The sequence below is a fragment of the Anser cygnoides genome, chromosome 3 (genome assembly GCF_040182565.1).
Source record: "Anser cygnoides isolate HZ-2024a breed goose chromosome 3, Taihu_goose_T2T_genome, whole genome shotgun sequence".
Taxonomy (NCBI): Eukaryota; Metazoa; Chordata; class Aves; order Anseriformes; family Anatidae; genus Anser; species Anser cygnoides.
The window spans coordinates 106,207,218-106,225,542 of NC_089875.1; the positions used below are offsets into that span (position 1 = coordinate 106,207,218).

The 18,325-nt window shown below is 40.6% G+C and overlaps 1 protein-coding gene across 1 annotated transcript; it reads left to right on the plus strand.

Annotated features, from left to right (window-relative positions):
* The first annotated feature begins 244 nt into the window (after nt 1–244).
* ID2 (inhibitor of DNA binding 2) lies at nt 245–2,455 on the plus strand. Its single transcript, XM_013172597.3, has 3 exons — nt 245–724; nt 843–907; nt 1,661–2,455. Exons 1-2 carry the CDS (start codon nt 377–379, stop codon nt 897–899), a joined length of 405 nt encoding a protein of 134 aa, XP_013028051.1. The 5' UTR covers nt 245–376; the 3' UTR covers nt 900–907; nt 1,661–2,455.
* The last annotated feature ends 15,870 nt before the right edge of the window (nt 2,456–18,325 follow it).

Sequence of the window (18,325 nt, forward strand, 5' to 3'; positions counted from 1 at the left end):
CCCCGTGCGCTCAGCCCGCCCGCCCGCCGCGCACTATTTACTCCCTCAGCTGAGCGGCCGGGCCCCGCCCCCTCAGCGCCGCCATTGGCTGGGCACGCGGAAGCCCGAGCGGCCACCCCTCCCCTTGTCGCTGCGCCCCGATTGGGCGGGTGCTCAGGTTGATGGACGGGTGCTCGGCGGCCAATGGCAGCGCGCGCGGGCCGGGCGCGGCGGCGCGGCGCCTATAAAAGGGGGGGCCGCGCGGCCCCGCGCCTCAGAGCGAGGTGCGGCGACGTGCTGAGGGGAGGCCGGCAGGGCGCTCCGCAGGGCTTCCCCCCGTGCGTTCAAACAGCTCGCTCCGCTCCGTCCCTCTCTCTTCCCTCACCGCCTTTCAGCGATGAAAGCCTTCAGCCCCGTGAGGTCCGTGCGGAAAAACAGCCTCTCGGAGCACAACCTGGGCATCTCCCGCAGCAAAACCCCGGTGGACGACCCCATGAGCTTGCTGTACAACATGAACGACTGCTACTCCAAGCTGAAGGAGCTGGTGCCCAGCATCCCGCAGAACAAGAAGGTCAGCAAGATGGAAATCCTCCAGCACGTCATCGACTACATCCTGGACCTGCAGATCGCCTTGGACTCGCACCCCAGCATCGTCAGCCTGCACCACCAGCGGCCGGGACAGAGCCCGTCCTCCAGGACCCCGCTGACCACCCTCAACACAGACATCAGCATCCTCTCCCTACAGGTAAGCCCCTCTCCCTGCCCTCCCCGGGGGTCGTGCAGCCGGGACATCCCCACCAGAAGGCTGCCCGGGCTGCTCAGCAGGCTGACGGCGGGGTCTTGTCTCTGCTCTCTCCTTGCAGGCAGCCGAGTTCCCCTCAGAACTCATGTCAAGTGACAGCAAAGCACTTTGTGGCTGAATCCGACGGTGAGTAGAATACGCCTCATTTTCTTCATTAAAAATAATAAAAACTTCAGGTTAAAGTGGTTGGGCTTTGAATGGGATTTCCCACCCTGGCATGACTGTCACTTGCAAAACAAATAACTCCTAAAAGTTCACTTATAGTTAACTTATTATTGCCAATAATCCTCTTATTGTTACCAATAATCCTAATCCAACTGTAAAAAAAAAAAAAAAAACTAGCCTCCCCACTGAGTCTTGCAGTCCAAAGTGTATCTTGCTGCTAGGGTTCATTAAGCAGCACAGGCTGTCTGCTCTGCTACTGCTTAAAGCAAATTCTCTGGTTATCTCTTCTTGAAGTCTTAACTTCCTGGGCCAAAGTGACTGATTAAGTTGGGAATCTTGGCACAATTCCGTGAATTCTGTGATGTGGGATCGTCTGCACTATCAGTTAAATAAGTGACTGCTTTTAATCAAATAATTGCTCTAAGAGGCAGACTGGCGCCTCTGAGCATTGCGTTTGCAGAGATCTAAATAGAGATTGGGCTGAGAATCCTCTTTCTACCCTTTCCCTTGAGTGTATGTTATTTTAATGTTCAATTTGCGCTCTTGAGAGCGAGTGTGTGAGCGTGTATGTGTTGCATCTGGACGCCAGGGTTTGCCCAATCTTTGAGTGTTTGGTTAAATGTTCAAACTGTGGCTTCCTCTCTGGCGCCAGTCTGTCCGGATCTCTGCCCTGTTAGCATTCTCCTAAATATGCCTCTTTTCAATCTCTTGCAGGTGTTCCACTGATGAGTGTTTTTTTTTTTTTTGCACAAGAAAATGTCTACAAGATTTTTTTTTGAGGTGCTGAATTTATTTTTCAGCTGTATCTGGAGGGGGGAAATCCACGTTAACTAAAAGGACCTTTAAAAATGATTAAAGAAGAAAAATCAAGATTGATCTTTATCCCCACCCCATTCTTCAACTTGGACTGAACCTAGTTATTTATGAAGAGACTCTTAAATACCCTTTCCCTAGTTGGAAGGCTTCCTTTATATACTATTCCCAACGTGGGGAGCGAAACAAAATCTCACAAGGAGTTGCCCATTTTAAAGCAGACTTTGCCTTTTTTTCCAAAGGTGGAGCGTGAGTACCAGAAGGATCCAGTGTTCAGTTTTTTAGGAGAGTCTGTGGTCAGAAATTACCTTTCTGACACAAACCTAGGACTGAATGCTGTGTATATATTTATATATAAATATATATATATGAGTGAAACCTTGTGAACTCTTTAATTAGAGTTTTCTTGTATAGTGGCAGAAATGTAAATTTCTGCAAAAAGTGTAATGATGTACTTAATCATGCTAAACTTTTTATAAAAGTTTAGTTGTAAACTTAACCCCTTTTTATACAAAATAAATCAAGTGTGTTTATTGAACTGATTGCTGGCTATTCTTTGGGGACCAACTGTTGGCTGGCTATGATTTGTGGTGTTTGTTTTTTAAAAATACTTAAACATTCTGTTACAGTTTTACTGAGTAAAAGCTCGAATATGTAGAGAATACAAAGAATAAAATTACCTGAAGTGAATAATGATTCTTGTAACCTGGAAAGTCTTATTTGAATGTGTATGACAAACTTCCAAATGATCTGTCTGTAAACAGAGTGAAAGGAGCTAGTAAAGTAATTTATTATGGAGGGGATGCTATTGACAAAGTGTTTGGAAACATACACAAAAGCGGTTAATCCTGAGACATTCCCATGGAATGTAACTTTTTTTTTCCCACCCCTACAGATGATTTAGTGCTCGGTAGTGATGCCCCGGATCTGTTAATTTGTGTTCAGAGTAATCGCTCCGAATTAGGGGGTTGTGGGTGGTTATTAGTCCCCCAACTATTAAATTTCTCTAAAAAGGCTTTGAATGTGCGAGCTGGTGATGCGTTAACATGGGATCTGAAATGATGAAGTGACTGTTGCCTTTCCACACTGGAATTTTCATGCTTCCATGCAGTATTTCAATGAAATGGGGTTTCTAATCAGTTGCAGCAGCAGCTCTGTATGACTAAGATACTGAGAATTGAGCTTAAATCACTGTTGTGTTACTGATTAAACTTTGGCTGCTCCTAAAGGAACTCTTTCTCCATAAGAATTAAATTAAGTTTGAAATAGGACTCTAAATTCTTGAAAGCCAGTAACAGCTTTTCTCTTTTGCCTTCAGAAACTGTGCAATCCGCCCTACTTATTGAAGGGCATTAACGTACCCTCCGAGCCCACTCTAACGAGCATTGTTCATTACATCTCTTTAGTTGTCATAAGACGGGATGTGGGAACTGTGCCTTATCAGATGATGTTCTAATTTAAGCTCAGTTAGAAACCCACCTCACACAGGAACTAGATTTTTGAGTCCTACAAATGAATTAAAAGAGGATCACAAACGAGGGGGAAACTTCACTGATGTTTCGGGTAAGTAGCGCTCCCTGGCAGGCCTCACGCTTTGGGCGTGTTTAGGGTTTGGGGAACCTGGCAGGAGCCTCACCTGGGGCCAGCAGCACTTTCACCAGCGGGCAGGTGGGCGAGTGGTGCGCGGGGGCAGCGGCAGCAGCTGCCTTTCCTTGCCCTTGACACCAAATCCATTCGCGCCGGCTGGGAGAAAGCCAGCGCTGATCTCTTAATACAGCCGCAGCAGCGCACCTCGCCCAGGATCAACGCGATCAGAAGACAGAAGGGTTCAGCCGGGAGGGGGGAAGGCCAGGGATGATCTTCTCACAACGCATCCAGCAGCGATTAAGGAAATCTCTCCCCATCGCAAACACTGGCTGTGCCTCCTGCGGCCGAGCCCTGCTACTGTCTCAGCGCTCGGTTTGTCCCAACTTGGGGCGATGAACGTTTAACCCTGACAGCGCGGTAGTAACAGATTTCATCACTACAGCTCTGCACGTCGCAGTTCCTGAAATACTCCTTTCTGTGGGTATTTTACCGATGCGAACAGTAGCAGATTCGGGGGGTCAGTCAGTGCTGAGGGCTTAGTCCTTTCAAAACAGTAACAATCTTAACATAATCACCACCCCATTTCTCCCTCAAAGCTAATTTTTCACCCTGTTGTTCGTTTTAGGGTGAGAGCACACTGAATGTCACATTAAACCCATGGTTTAGTTTATGAAGTTAAAGAGCTGCAACAGGCAGATCAACCCCTTCGGAAACTGAGGCGTTGCAACTTCAATATTTTTAAGCTCGGGGATGATTAATACACTCGTAGAATGAAACAAATTTCCTCGTCATGCGTAGCCAAAAGAGAAATTCACAATTTATGAGGTGTGGGGAAATGAACGGGAAGAAAAAGAAAAAACACAAACATGTTTTTAAAACTGTAAATTAAGAAAAGAAAAAAAAAGTTTCCTCTTTCACAATTAACTAATTCATCATCTCCACACCGCATTCCTCTGCTCAGAACTAGGAGCTTACCCCGCGTGCTCTAACTTAGGAGATTCCCTCTCTGGGTTTGTTCTTAAGACTCTGTCACGCAAAAATAAACAGCAAGGTCAAAGCTTAGTGCGCAAGAATTTATGTTAAGGCTTCAAAGTTTCCTTACAGATCTGGGCTTTCTTTATTCTCTGTCATTGCCGATGTACCCCCAGAAGACATTGGGAACTCTGTGAACTTGTCACCGCTTTCTCTGGCCCCGTAACTCCCCAGCGGAAGGCCAGTTGTTGCCAGCATCCCCGTTAACTCTCAGCCGAACACGCATCAGGAGACCCACACCCAGCTACGCGCTGGTGGGCAGCCGTTGGCAACGATCACATTTACACGCTGTAAACGTCGAGTAGGCCACGCACGAAAGTTGCAAATGCAAAAAAAAATAATAATAATTAAAAAAAAAAAAAGATTTAACGAGACTGAGGGTGATTCTGCCCTCCCCAGTCTTCCAGACCTGGTCCCTTCCCAACAGTGGGACCAGCTCTTGTGGCTGCCCTCGCCACGGACGCGCACCGAGACGCCTCATGGACGCGCACCGAGACGCCTCATTCGGACATCCAGGGACTGCGTTATCGGGCATTTAACGCACGTGTGTACCGGAGGAGTTCAGAAATCCCCCTCGCACACTCGAGCGGCACGACTCCCTCGGGCCCATCGCCCACCAGGTGTAGGGGATGCGTCCAGCGGCCCTCCACCGTGCCTCCTGCACCAAGCCCAGCCACTCGGAGGAGCCGTGCGAGTATTTTGAGGGCAAAAGCTGACTCCCGGCTACACCAGCAGGTACCCGAGGCTTGGGTCGCTCTCCTCCAGCGGTGGCCCGGGTGCGTGGAGGGCCACTGCCACCCTCTGGCCCGGCCGGGGACAGCAGCTCCTCTCCGGCACCCACCTCCCGCCGGCTGGGTGCAGAGCAGACACAGATTTGCTGGTTTGTTTTTTTTTTTTTTTTTTTTCCGTTAAAAGGATGAATCGCTCGATTCTTTATGCTTTATGAGGAGATACCAGAGCCCCGAGCTTCCGTGCTCATTTTGCAGTTGCAACGGGGCAAGGATGATTTAGCTAATTCAGCTCTGCTAGCTGAGAATTTCGCTCCTAAGTAAAATGGTCCCAAAATTTTGAAGGAAGAGTTGCATAAAATGCCGTATTGTTAAAAGGCAAAGTACCATTTGATAAGCATTAGGTCATGAAGGTTATATTTGACTCTGGAAAGCAAAACACATCCTCTACACAATCTTCTGTGTGAGATTCTCCCATAGAAATCTGCAATCTGGATCAATTTATGCAATGTGGAAAATATATTAAATGATTTACTAATGAGAATACTGTATTTGTGAGTAAGCATCTCTTCCTGTTTACCACTGTCTTTGCTTGCTTACATGCAACAAGAAATGATTTACACAGCCTTTACTGGAAGTTGTAAGGGAGAAGGACAGTAGAATGCAGCTGTCACGTGGCAGAAGATTGAGTAAGCTGTATAAACATTGGCACTGAATATTAGTTGGAAAATAGTTTTTACAAATGTACTCTTTAAAAGCACCATTCTACAAAAGGATTGGTATTTTCTATTCTACAGAAAAATGGAAATGTTTGATCTTTGACATCCAATTTATCTACATTAACATCATCCTCTCTAGGAAAGCCATTTAAGTTGTAATTCTAAAATGTAAGGACCAAATGCAAACAGTACTTCAATGAAACAAAGCTTATATTGCACAGCAGTAGTCAATGTTTGTGTAAGCCACATGCTAAAGCAAATTGAAGGGGGAAACAAAAGAGGAAACAAATGCAGTTGCTTTTGGAATCAATCACAGCAACTGAGAGGAACTCATGTTTCAGTTTGTTGCTTTCCTAGGGGAAAAAAAAATATTAAAAATTAAGGGACACGGGAGAAAGAATGTAAATAAAGCCAAACTTACTGCTGCTAGCTGCCCTTGGAGCCAAACCTTTACCTCCTGTCTGTCCTCGCAACACTGTGATGAATAGACAGATAGCACAATATTAAATGAAGTTTTTGGACCTATCCAGATTCAAAACAATTCGACTACATTAGTTAGCAGTACCTTTTGCCAAAAAGAATGTAATTATAATTCTAATAAATAACCTCATAAATTACACCATGTCTGTGGCAAACAGTTTTACAAATATTTCAGGTATTTCTACATAAAACAAAAAGCTTGAGCCGGCTCTTAAGTTTTACTGCTGATGGCAAAACTTTCAATGGTCACAAAAAGCTTTTTTTTTTTTTTTAATATATATAAAAAAAACACAACTGGACTGAAAATATGCTAAATTTCACTTGCATTTGAAAAAAATGGAATTACTTTGCTACTTACTTACCGTCTTGCACCTGGCCAGGCACGGGGCACTGCAGCCCACCCAGTGCAGCACTCCCACCGACAGCTGCAGCAGCTGGTGTCTAGAAGAGCACGAGAGCAGCAGTAAGCGATGCTTCCTCCACATGCTTGCAGCATCTCATGTTCTCTGAGAACAGGCTTCCAGATATTTCATGTGTGTATATTCAGCACTGGAATACCCTACCCAAATTGTACCCATCGTTTTTAATTTTTCTCATCCCGAGAAGAGGCGTAGTGCTCAGAAGGTGGAGAGAGAGGGCAGGAAGAAAAGGGGAGGACAAAGTTAATGTCCAAGACTAAACATCTCACACACATTAGAATGGGAAGACCAAAGCAGGATACCTTGCTTTCAAGAAGCCATGAGCAGAGCCCCCAGCTTCCTGCCCACACCAAGCACTACACTCAAGCCCCAAGTTTCTTACATCGCACAGAACTATGCGGGTTTAGCTCCGATCTGACATCAGCATCCAAGGGAAATGCAACCCCTGGAAGTGTCCTTCAGACACATTTTCTGTAAATCTCAGGCTCATCCGCATGCTCTGTATGATCTTTTAGGAACTCATTGACAGGCCCATGCGGTACTCAAAGAGAAGGAAATCCACTAACTTGGCAGTCTGATGGAAACTGAAGTAGAGAGAAGAGGCAGCAGGCACTGGTGCTGAGACTTCTGCCATTTTCAGACCTGTATTTTCATAATGAGACATATCAATGCACTCCAGAAAAGACAAACACATACGGTGTCAGAAAGGCACAGGGACTCAGCTCATTGGAAATGGGATAAAATGTTACACAGATATCATTATGTAGAAGGTTAACAACAAGAGATGCAAAAAGATGACAGAAAATATCCATCTTCTAACTGTTAAGGGTAAGAGAGCTCTGACCCCAGGGCAAGAACATATAAAAAAAAGACCAAGAGTATGAACATTTTTTTTTAAAGGTTCAGATTAAGTTTCAACAGAAATTAATATACAAGGCATAAGGCAAGGGGAAGGCTATTTCACAAAAACTGGTTAAGCTCTTTCACAACTTCTTGGAAAAGTATCTCATTTGTGCTTTTGTATTTCTGCTTGTAAATACATGAAAAAAAAAACTGTGCTAGTGCTGGGAGTTTGCTTTTTTAATTAACAAATTTGTGTAAAACACGTTAAGTAAACCTCCCATTAGTACTTTTCAAAAGACATAACAGTGAGGAGGCAGAGCGAATTACATGTCACATCTATAAACTCAGTCTGGTTCTTGTTAAAAAGCTGTTTTACTGCACATAAACATTTCCACCCAACAGATATGAAGCAAGGTGCTACACATGTGGACACATGCTGTTTACCAGTCCTTATTGATTCTCATTTTGCTCAGATTATGCCATCATTACCCTTACCACTCTTACAGAAAGAGCTGCAACTCTTGGTTGGAGCTCACCTATTACCTAAGTATTAAAATTTAAAGTAACTATAACATCAAATTCCTAAATTCCACTGTAAATACACTTTTTCAGTCATTCAAAAAACTTTGAGCTCCTTAGAGACTGAACTTTTGGACTGAATTCATTTGATTTGACAAATGTTTCTATATGCACCTATCTAAGGATCTTTCTATCCCACCGATCTGATTAAAAAAAAAAAAAAAGAGACATGCTTAGAGGGAAAAAGAGGTTAACTGGAAGTTTGGAGCTTTGTAATCAACACATACATAAAAGCTGTGTATGTTAAGCACACACCACATCCAACATGCAATTAGCAGTTTATTGACAGCATGAAGAAAGTTCTCATAAACTGAAAATCTGAAACAGATTGTCACTAATAGTGAATAGTACGTTATTTTTTGGCAGCTTTGAGTGCTTGCTAATACTGTTATTGCTATCTTAGGAGGCTTTAAGGTCAGCAATATTGTCCAACAGATAAAAGCAAGGTGGAAAATACATGTCTGTACTGACATCTAAATCTTATTGCTCTTGATGCTTCAGGCAGTTGGTTCATACTCATCTGTGTGAGCTGCCCTAACACCATCGGGTTACAGTGCAGACATACCCAAAAGCAAATGCTGGAGGGCTTTAGTGAAGGAAAAATTGCAACTATTACTTTGCCTAATCAATTACTAGATATCTATCGTTATGTTGGAGGCACTGTAACACTGAAATGTAAATTTATATGGTAATTGTAAGGTAACTGTGTGACACTTTGATGTAAGGCATAACAGGCAAAGGTCTTGGAAATGAACACTTGCAAAGAGACCTTCAGCTGGAGCCTCTAATGTAACCGAGTATTTCATCCAACAGGCATACATAGGCAGTTGTCAGGTTCCTGAAGGGGAAAAGAAAAAAAAGCTTCATAAATGTAATCAATTTCAAGTATTAAAAAACAAAACACAACAAAACCACACCGCAGAACAAATCACCTACTACCTTACTGTATTTTAGTCTGAACTATAGATTTTATTTTTTTTAATCAACTGATAGCTTCCACACATTTCTTAAGCACTTAATTACAAGTCAAGAAGGAAAACTATTTCATTTGATGCCTATAATGCTGGTGAATGATTTAAGGTATCCGTGAAAACACTTGAAGGCTACAAACACTTCTTACCTTTCCCTTCAAAGTTCTGGGGTTTAAGCAGCTCAAACAAGTAATTTATCAGCTGTTGAAAGTGATGAAACAGAGCTTCACTGATGTGAGGGAAAATAATGATCTCCTGGTTAAGACTTTGAACTGGGAATTACAAGACATGGTTCTTATTCCCGGTTTCCCACAGACTTTGTATGTGACCTCCGTGAGTCATTTCACTCCTTCATGTTTCTGTGCACGTGTAGAAATGGGAAGTTCAGCTCTCTCTCTTGGGAATTCATATGAATCAGCATGTCTGAAGTGGCTGGACACTGGGCTGCCTTTGTAACACTAAACTGAACAGTAGCAGCAGCATTCTTGGGCATTAAAATTGGCCATTTATCCTCTGAAATTGTACCTGCCACATGCTCGAACAATTGCCAGTCATGACTAGGGAGTTAACGTGGCCTAGAAGCCCTCCCAGAGTTTTTAAATATCATGTTTTGTTTTCAAGAGAGATTATCAGTATCGATAGCAGAAATTCCATTGCAGTAGGCCAGGGAACGGTCATTAGCTCGTTGTGTTAATTCAAGCCCTCATTTTGCTTACGTTACTAAATAAATAGCTGAGCAAAAAGCACTGGGCACACTCACACCCCTACGTAAGGAAAAAACTGTTTCTTTGGGCCTGAAGGTAGATAAGGAAGATCATTTTATGTAACTGTATTTTGCTTAAACAAGCGTGTTAGATACATATTCTCTCCTTTCTCATCCTCCTCTGGTAGGACAAAGATGATTTACATTTAGCAAACCCTTGAGGAACTGAACAGCACAATGTAAAGAGGCAAAACAAAAGCCTGAACCATCCTGTGACAAAGGGGAGACAAAGCACTGGAAGTGCAAAAGGCCTCTTTTTAGCCTCTTTAAGAGGTTAAAAAGCAAGTATTTTCACTTGGATTCTTCCAGACACACACCTTTGAATATGAATGTTAATAACATTTTAACATGGAAGCAGAAACCCAACACGAAGAGCAGCTGGGCCTAAGGTCACTGAGCAAAGTACAGGAATCAAACTTGTGACTGGAAGCCTGCCCATTAGGGTCACATACAAGAAGTTATTAGCCTGACAAGGAAAATACCCTGTTTTACTTCTGTATTTGAGTTGGCAGCTACGATCATATGTATCCCATATGACTGGAATGGTCTGGGGTTTCACTTTTGTTGTTGCATTGCCACTGGGCCTCCAACCAGACACGTGCCCCATATTACTTTATTTCAGTTGCAAAGACAGCTTTAAAACGTGAACTTCTGTATTTGAACTTCTATTTCTGCTCCTCTGAGGGGTAGTTTTGCAACTCTTGCTCTTTCACAGGTAGTTACACCCAGGCCTACCCCTTTGGGAGTCTCATCAGTGACAACCGCTGCCTTAACCAAACCTCTGTTCATTACGCTGCCTAAACCCAAAAAGCGTAGGCCAGAATGGCCAGGGGTCATCTCGTGATTCCTCTTGTTCAGTTGTTTTACTCTCAAGAGCTACCAGTGAATGAAATTCTGCAACTTCCCTAGATAACCCTAACATTACTTTAATTATGTTAAGAATGTTTTTTGTTTCTAAATGTGTTTTGTTTTTTTTTTTTCCACCACAAATCAGAAGTTGATTACTTTATGCTCCAATGATGGAACTTCTTATAATCTTTCTGTAACAATGTTTTTCATATCAGGAAATTATATCCATTCGGTCTCCCTTCTTTTAAACTCAACTGATCCAATTCTTTCATTATTATATATTTGTAGGTCACTTTTTTCCCCCCCTTCCCCCCTACCCCATTCTTCTCCAGTTGCTTATTAAAGGTGCTTAGGTCTGGACACAGAGCTTCTTCAGCAGCGGGGCATACCTCCATACCTCTCTTGCATCGTACAATACTTCCATTAGTATATCCCTCAGAGATTTCCTTTTCTTCCCTCCACCTTCAACAGTATCGCTTACGTTGTTGACTTAGTATTAGTTTACTAACCATGCTAAAACTCTATTGTCTTCTGTGCTAGTTTAGTGGGTTATACTGCACTTTATATTCATGCATTTGATTTCACTGTGATAAGTTCAATACTTTATACTTGCCTTTAATGACATCATGTTCATTTACAATCCCCTGTATCAATTGATTCTGTTCTCCAGGGTAAGGCAGGTTCAGACAAGAATAAACTTATAAAGTCTGCCAGTAAGGTTGCTAACAGAAATACTAAATAAAAATGGACCAAACAGCCCCCATGTGACCCTATTTTGACATGAGATAATTGACAATCGCTCCAAATCTACCTTTTTAAGAAGCCTGCTTTCACTTCATTGCATTCGCTTAGCCTTTGACCATAGAAGTCTTACAACAGTCAAACATACCACATCTGCTACATCTGTCTTCTGCAAGCCACTTACCAAACCAAAGAAAATATTTGAGCAAATTGATAAGGGTAATTCCTGAAAACTCCATATTGACTTCCATACTTGAAGCTTAAACATCTGATGAATAATAAAAGCTTGATGAACAAAGTTATTGCAGGTAGCAAAATAAAGATGACTGGTAACTACCTAGGCCTTCCTTCTTCCCTTAAATGTGGGTTCCAATCTGTCCTTTTCTGTCCTTCAGTATCTGTATTTCCATACTATAGCTATCCCTCCAAAAACAAACAAAAATAACCATAGCTTATAGGTTGTTTTGACTGGAACCTTAGCTTCAACAGGAAAGAGGCCACACTGACTTAAGCTGATCATTGAAAAAAAAAAAATGCTTAAATTACTATCTGAACTAAAAACTGTCGGTATGTTAGGTCTGAAGTGTTTGGATCTTCCTGATTTGTGGATCTCAAAAGCTTTCTGTTAGTATTTTACTAATTTTACTAATTTCTTGGGATTACACAATTCCCCTGTATATTTTGCTTTATAAAATAATTGAAGAGAAGATAAAAAATATTCAAAGCTAACCCCTGGTGCTGTCCTATAACAAGCCAAACATTTATATGGAATCCACTTACCTTGAACTATTTTTCTGTTTCTGCCTGTTTTGTTGTTGTTGTCAATCCCCCCCCCCCCAAGAGCTTTAAACAGAAAACCTTACAATACTGAAATGTGAATGCATTTTGATGATGTTTTCTTAACAGTATTTTCACATCCCAATAATTCTAAGGCATCTGAATTGATTAAATTTCAGTGCTACATTACATTAGTTTGCAAGGTTTTCGTGACTACATTCAGTAATTTTTTTTCCAAAATCTTTTTCTTCCAACTGTGATGTACATTCTTAGAAGTGTTGTTCATCTACATATTTATATTGTAATTGCACGTGTTCCCGGGTAGTTGAGAATCTTCAACTTTTGCACTATCCATGGCATGTGCTCATACCACATCCTCAATTTACCCTTGAACTCTAGATGCTTCTTCATCTCAGTCCTCGCTCCATTACAGAATTCCAACTACCAGAAAGACTTCTAGGGTAAACTATGAATAAGATTTTTTTCTCCACTTCAAAATGCGTATTTAAGCATCTCCATGCATCCCTCTCAGTAACCTGGAAAAGCAAGTCCAAGTCCTCATACCAAGCCTGACAGACTGATTAATTTTTCAAGCACAGCATGAACCTCTATATACCTGTGTAGTAGCATAACTCTTGCTGAACGTTGGCTCAGTCTGTTGGCCCTGCTTTAAGCAGAGATGAGCTTAACAACTATCTAAGGGTGAAGACTCTCCTCAAGGGCTGCCACAGTTCTGTGGAAGTGTGCAACTATGAAGAGGTTCTACCATCACCACCTCACATGGCATTACACTGTTTAGAAGACTTTGTTCAGCTACTAACTTAGTCCTGACTTGATCATGAAAAAGTCACCCCCTCTCGACATCTTGGTCATGGAAGAATGGCTTAGGTATAGGGCACTTAAAATTACACTTTGATGTAGAATCACTTGGGAGAAGGAGAAGCTATATGTCTTTATAAGTGCTTTATCCAAAAAAGTGGCAGAGACAGCCATAAAGGTGTGGATTTCACCTGCTCTCCTGAACAATGCTACAGCATGAAAAGAAACATGATCATGAATGGCAATGTTCACATTGCACTCACAAACATTGGAAACAATTTCATCAAACCTAGAGAACCTTTGTGAACACTGAACAAATACTGATGCACCAAGATCACTTTGCCAAGTCAATGCAAAACAAACTAGTGGATGGCCATGCATCTTTAGCTCCAATACAGTCCAGAAACTGGAGCTTTATTCAAGAGAGAACTGACAGGAGGCTTTGTAGATAACTGTCTCATAGAGCCCTTCATGTTCTTGATAAGGATCTTTGCCATAGCACAGAAACATCCATATTCTAATATGGACAAACATTCAGTACTCGCATTTAAATAGGAAGGTTACTTGGACTAGGACAGGTAAGGAATTTCTCATTAGAGATCCAAATGAGATAATTTTGTGATTTTTGACAAATCAAAAAAATCTGACAATGTGATGTGAGAAATCCCAGAAATGTGTATGCTGAATTTCTGATTATAGCCCCAGAAAGGTACAGAACAGAAATTAAGGATATGGACACCTTAGGAGCAGAAAGCTTTGCTTCTTATGTTCAAGACAAAACATATGTAATGAAGTAAGTCAGGATATATTTGCACACAAAATCAGGACAGAGAAATTAGGATTCTTTTCCCAATTATGACTTGAGTCACCACACATTTTAAGCACTCAGGAGAGGAATAGGCAGGTGAATATGGTACTCATTGTATCAAAACCAAGGCCTTCTGGACCGTGAGGAGCTGACCTTGTGCCACACTATTTGTTGACACAGTACATCCACTTTGCTGTTGCCAATTGCCACTTGAACATGCTGTTTCTGAATGTGAAAGTTTTGAGATACTGATGAACAGAATTTCCCCTCTTCACACATTAGTTTTCAGTTTGAGCATTTCACTGAGAAATGACATGTTATGGTCTTAGAATAAAAATACGCAGAAAAAGACATTTTTGCATGAAATGTTTGAGTGTCACTATCACAGAAACTTCTCAACTTCTAGAAGTATGCCACGGAATTACACAATTCACAGTTAGACCTGAAAATAGGTGCTGATAAGTATAAAAAAACAAACAAAAAAAATAGGGTTGTTTTTCCGGGTATTGCAGAACGACCACAAATATCATCATAGGAGGATGAGTGTCCAGCTACTTTATCCAACTTTTCACAGCCTGAAATGAATCTTGAGGAGAAAAAACAAAACAAAACCAAAACTCTCTTCCCCTGCCATTGCACTCCAGGGACCGTTTAGGTACAGGTGATTCAGGTGACTTTTTATCTTTTTGTCTACTGTCCCTTAAAAAAAGATAAAAATAATTGAAGAATGATAAAATAGTTTACAGAACCCAAGCAAGTTGGTCTTAGAATGTGTTTTTAGAAGCCATTCATCCAGGCAAAGGAATCCTGGTCCATCTCAGATGAGCTATCATCACTGTTGAGTCTTTGCTAAAGACAAGTAGTCAAAACAGAAGTAATCTGCATTCTTTCTGAAAGTTCAAGTACTCTCAATGACAAGAACAAAAAACTGTCTACTTTCATATACTGAGGGGAAAAAAAAGTGGGATTAACTTTTCAGAGTTTGATTTTAAAGCATAAATGCCGCCTTCTCTTGTAAGTTGAATCACTACTGTACTTTTTGCTTGGTAGTAAAGTGTTTGTATTGTCATGCAGAGAGTTCTATTGGCCTCAGTATTGCAAAAAACCCACCACATGCTTAAGTACTGTAAAGTACTGTACAGAGAGCCTTGAAAGTTGAAGTGAAGGCTGAGAAAAAAAAAAGTTATTGAACACTACAGCCATGGACTACAAAATTAGGGACTCCAGTTCATATTAGCAAATAAAAAGATCCGGTGAAGCTGAGTTAGTCTGCCATCAGATAGAAGAGAAGCAGAAGGTAGCACAGATGGTGAAGACAAAAGAAATTATTCAGGATTCTAAGCCACACCTTGAAAGAAGCTACTAAAAAGATGATGTTGAAAATTAAGATCAGAAGGTATCCAGGAACGACAAAGTCTCTAAACCCTCCTTTATATTCCAAAGTTGTAAATAAGTCCTGAAGTTAAACAGGTTATGGTTTGAGGATTTGTCTTACAAAGAAAAATGAAATATCAAGATTTCTCTTCATCTTTGAGAGCAAAAATATCTGAAAGTCAAAGGTTGCTTCTTGAGTAGCGAAGAAGACAGAGAGGGAAGGAAAAAAATGTAGAACCTACACCCTACCCACCTCGGATAAAACAAAAACGAAAACCCAAGCAGCACCCGCACCCCCACCCCCTTCAGACTAGCATTTTCTGCCACTGCTGAAGTGGAAAAAGTTGCATTGTAAAACAGTCCTAAGGTTATGATGAAGTTGGAGAGGTAAGTTTCTTCAGTCCAAAATGACTGCCATGCAAAAGAAGTTAGAAGCTTGAACTTACAAACTTAAGTTTTTGCTAAAAAGGGAGAGGGCCGCAAACAAGCTACAGTTTACAACGAGAAAACATCAAGAGGATGGAAAACAAAAATGCTGAGTGATAACAGAAAGCTAACTTAATAAAAATCTCTGATTTAGATGTCAAGACTTCCTACTAGTTTAAATGAGCATAAAGTAAAGGGTACCTCTGATATCAATAGAAGTCCAACCTGACTGTCAGACGGAATCTCAGTACTCAGTTCTTGACTGTAGTAGAAAATACGTGTAATTCTGTGTTCTACCACTGCTGTATTTTTCTGGTGTCCAAAACGAGGCTAGTATAATGTTGCTGCCTCTCAAAACTGCTACAACAAATTTAGAAAGATTTGAAGGTGCTAGGATACGTAAACTGATTCAAAAGTCTATATTGCCTTTAGCCAAGGACTAGCCACAACATTATTCTAGAAGAAATATTTTTTAACAAAATAAAAGTTAATTCCCTTCTGATTGCTTCCCTATAGTTTAATTAGTGAGGAAGTGCAGTACGGCATCACAGAATTTCCATTAGTTTTACTGTCCTCTACAGTCAGTATCTTATGCCTATGATTTTATTTCTAGGTTCCAGGGACACATACAAACCATTCACACTTTTCCTTTTGTTTTCTATCATGAGAAATCTTGGACACAAATTTTTTTTAATGGACTGTTACTGTTCTCCTCTTCTCCTTTTCTTTCACTAACAATACAAACATACTCAAGTAATGACAGATAAACTCCCTTTGGGTTATTTAGAGATAACTCCGCAATCCAGGTTCCTTCTGTAAGAAGTAATGATGATAGATGATATTAATACTCAAAAAGACTTGAAACATGAAAAAGCTCTGTACACTGCACCACATAGCAGCAGTAAAAGTTCACATAACAAAGCATGCTCTGTTGCTAGAATCCCATCTTTGAGAGAAATATACACACTCTCAAATATAACCTTTTGTTACATGAAATCTCACACAACCTCCCACCTACCTTTTTCCTCCAGAAGACCACTTTCTTCTAAAATATTACAAGGTGGGTTTTTGTTTTGTTTTGTTTTCCACTTCTGAAGAAGGTGACCCTATGATATGTTAAACTAAGAGGAGGAAATCAACTAACATGTTCTTTTTATAATCTTATCCAGTATCTCTGCTGTAACACATACACTTGGGGGCAGAGTGGAGAAGCACCTTTTAACGCTTCTTAAGGCCCAAACACTTGGTGTTATGAACATCTTATTAATGAACTATAATCTCTCATGACTGAGAAAACATTGTTAAAAAAACCACGTTGTAGTTCTGAGTCTTTCTGGAAGACCAGGCATACTGTTAAATTTTGTTTTAGAAATATAAGTGCATTACAGGAATCAGACCTGAAAAATCAAAATACAAACATCAGACTCGAAGTTCAGTAAAGAAAACTTCCTCTTTCATTAGTCTTATGTTTCAACACAAAAGAACTTAATCACTACAGTGCCAGAAGTGTCACTAAGCTGTAATGAACAAACACCCCTATTACGGAATTCCATGTGAAGATTTTAATGAAGGTAAGGATAAGTTACCTAAGCGTAGTACCGGAAAAACGTATATACCAAGAAACCACTACAGGGAAGAAAAAAAAAAAAGCTATCAGTTTTTTTTTTTTTTAAATTTCTGTAACTACTATTTGTTAATCAAAGGGCAAACTGTACTGGATACTCAGTTAGCTTGCATGACTGACATCTTTATTGAAAAAGTTACCTAGATATTAAATACTTTAAATCATCTTTTTAGAACTATTTGATAGGTTTTCATGTGCCAGTGAGTCTCTAGAAAATTCTAGTTCTGTTGGAAATGGTTTGAAAAAAATATATTTTCATATTGTTAAAATTTTCAATCTATTCATTTTTCTCCTTTTCATAGAAATTTAGAAACCTGTCAGAACACGTCAAGTTCATGAAACTCTTCCATATTCTCATGAAGAAATTATCCTTACCCCCTTTATACTGACAAAAGAGCCCTTAACAAAGGCAACAGAAAACTAAAAAGCAACACGTAAGGATAACTAAAAAAAGTACATAAGGTTGGTGGTTTTTTTTCTATTTAACTGAATTTGAATTTTTCTTCAAGTTTTCCCCACCATAGCTATCATTTGGCACAGAAAAGTGTGCCAAAATTCCAACAGCTGTTTATCTAAGACAACTAATTAGCTAGTGTATTCCTTATATAACACAACCATTTTATAGCACTAGCATGTCAAGTATAATTAACGTTGCATTTCTCTTACATGTCTGAAAATTCACAACTAGGTATTAACACTTCTATTTTACCACAATTGCTACTTTCAATTAAGAGAAATACCCAGGTATTGTTTTATTTGGCGACTTCTTAGTAATGTATTTAGAAACCTAAACAAACCTGTCATAGGTGATAAAGCTATACAGCATCAAGGCCATGGGGTGCAACATGCTGAACTAAGAATAATGGATGCTATTGGGATCTTCTGCCTGTGGCTCTCATGCCTGTACGGAGATTTTTTCGTATTATTCCCAGTAGGTTCAGAAAGCTTAAAAAAAAGACAAGGTTTAAGCTGGTGAGTAGCCATAAAAGAGTTACATAAACCCTGCAGTATTATTTGCATCCAATTT

What these genes read in the sequence shown, in the direction of transcription:
- ID2 (XM_013172597.3), top strand. Translation starts at nt 377, where the DNA reads ATGAAAGCCTTCAGCCCCGTGAGGTCCGTGCGGAAAAACAGCCTCTCG. An exon ending in TCAGCATCCTCTCCCTACAG is followed by an intron (nt 725 to 842) that starts GTAAGCCCCTCT and finishes CTCTCCTTGCAG; the next exon opens with GCAGCCGAGTTCCCCTCAGA.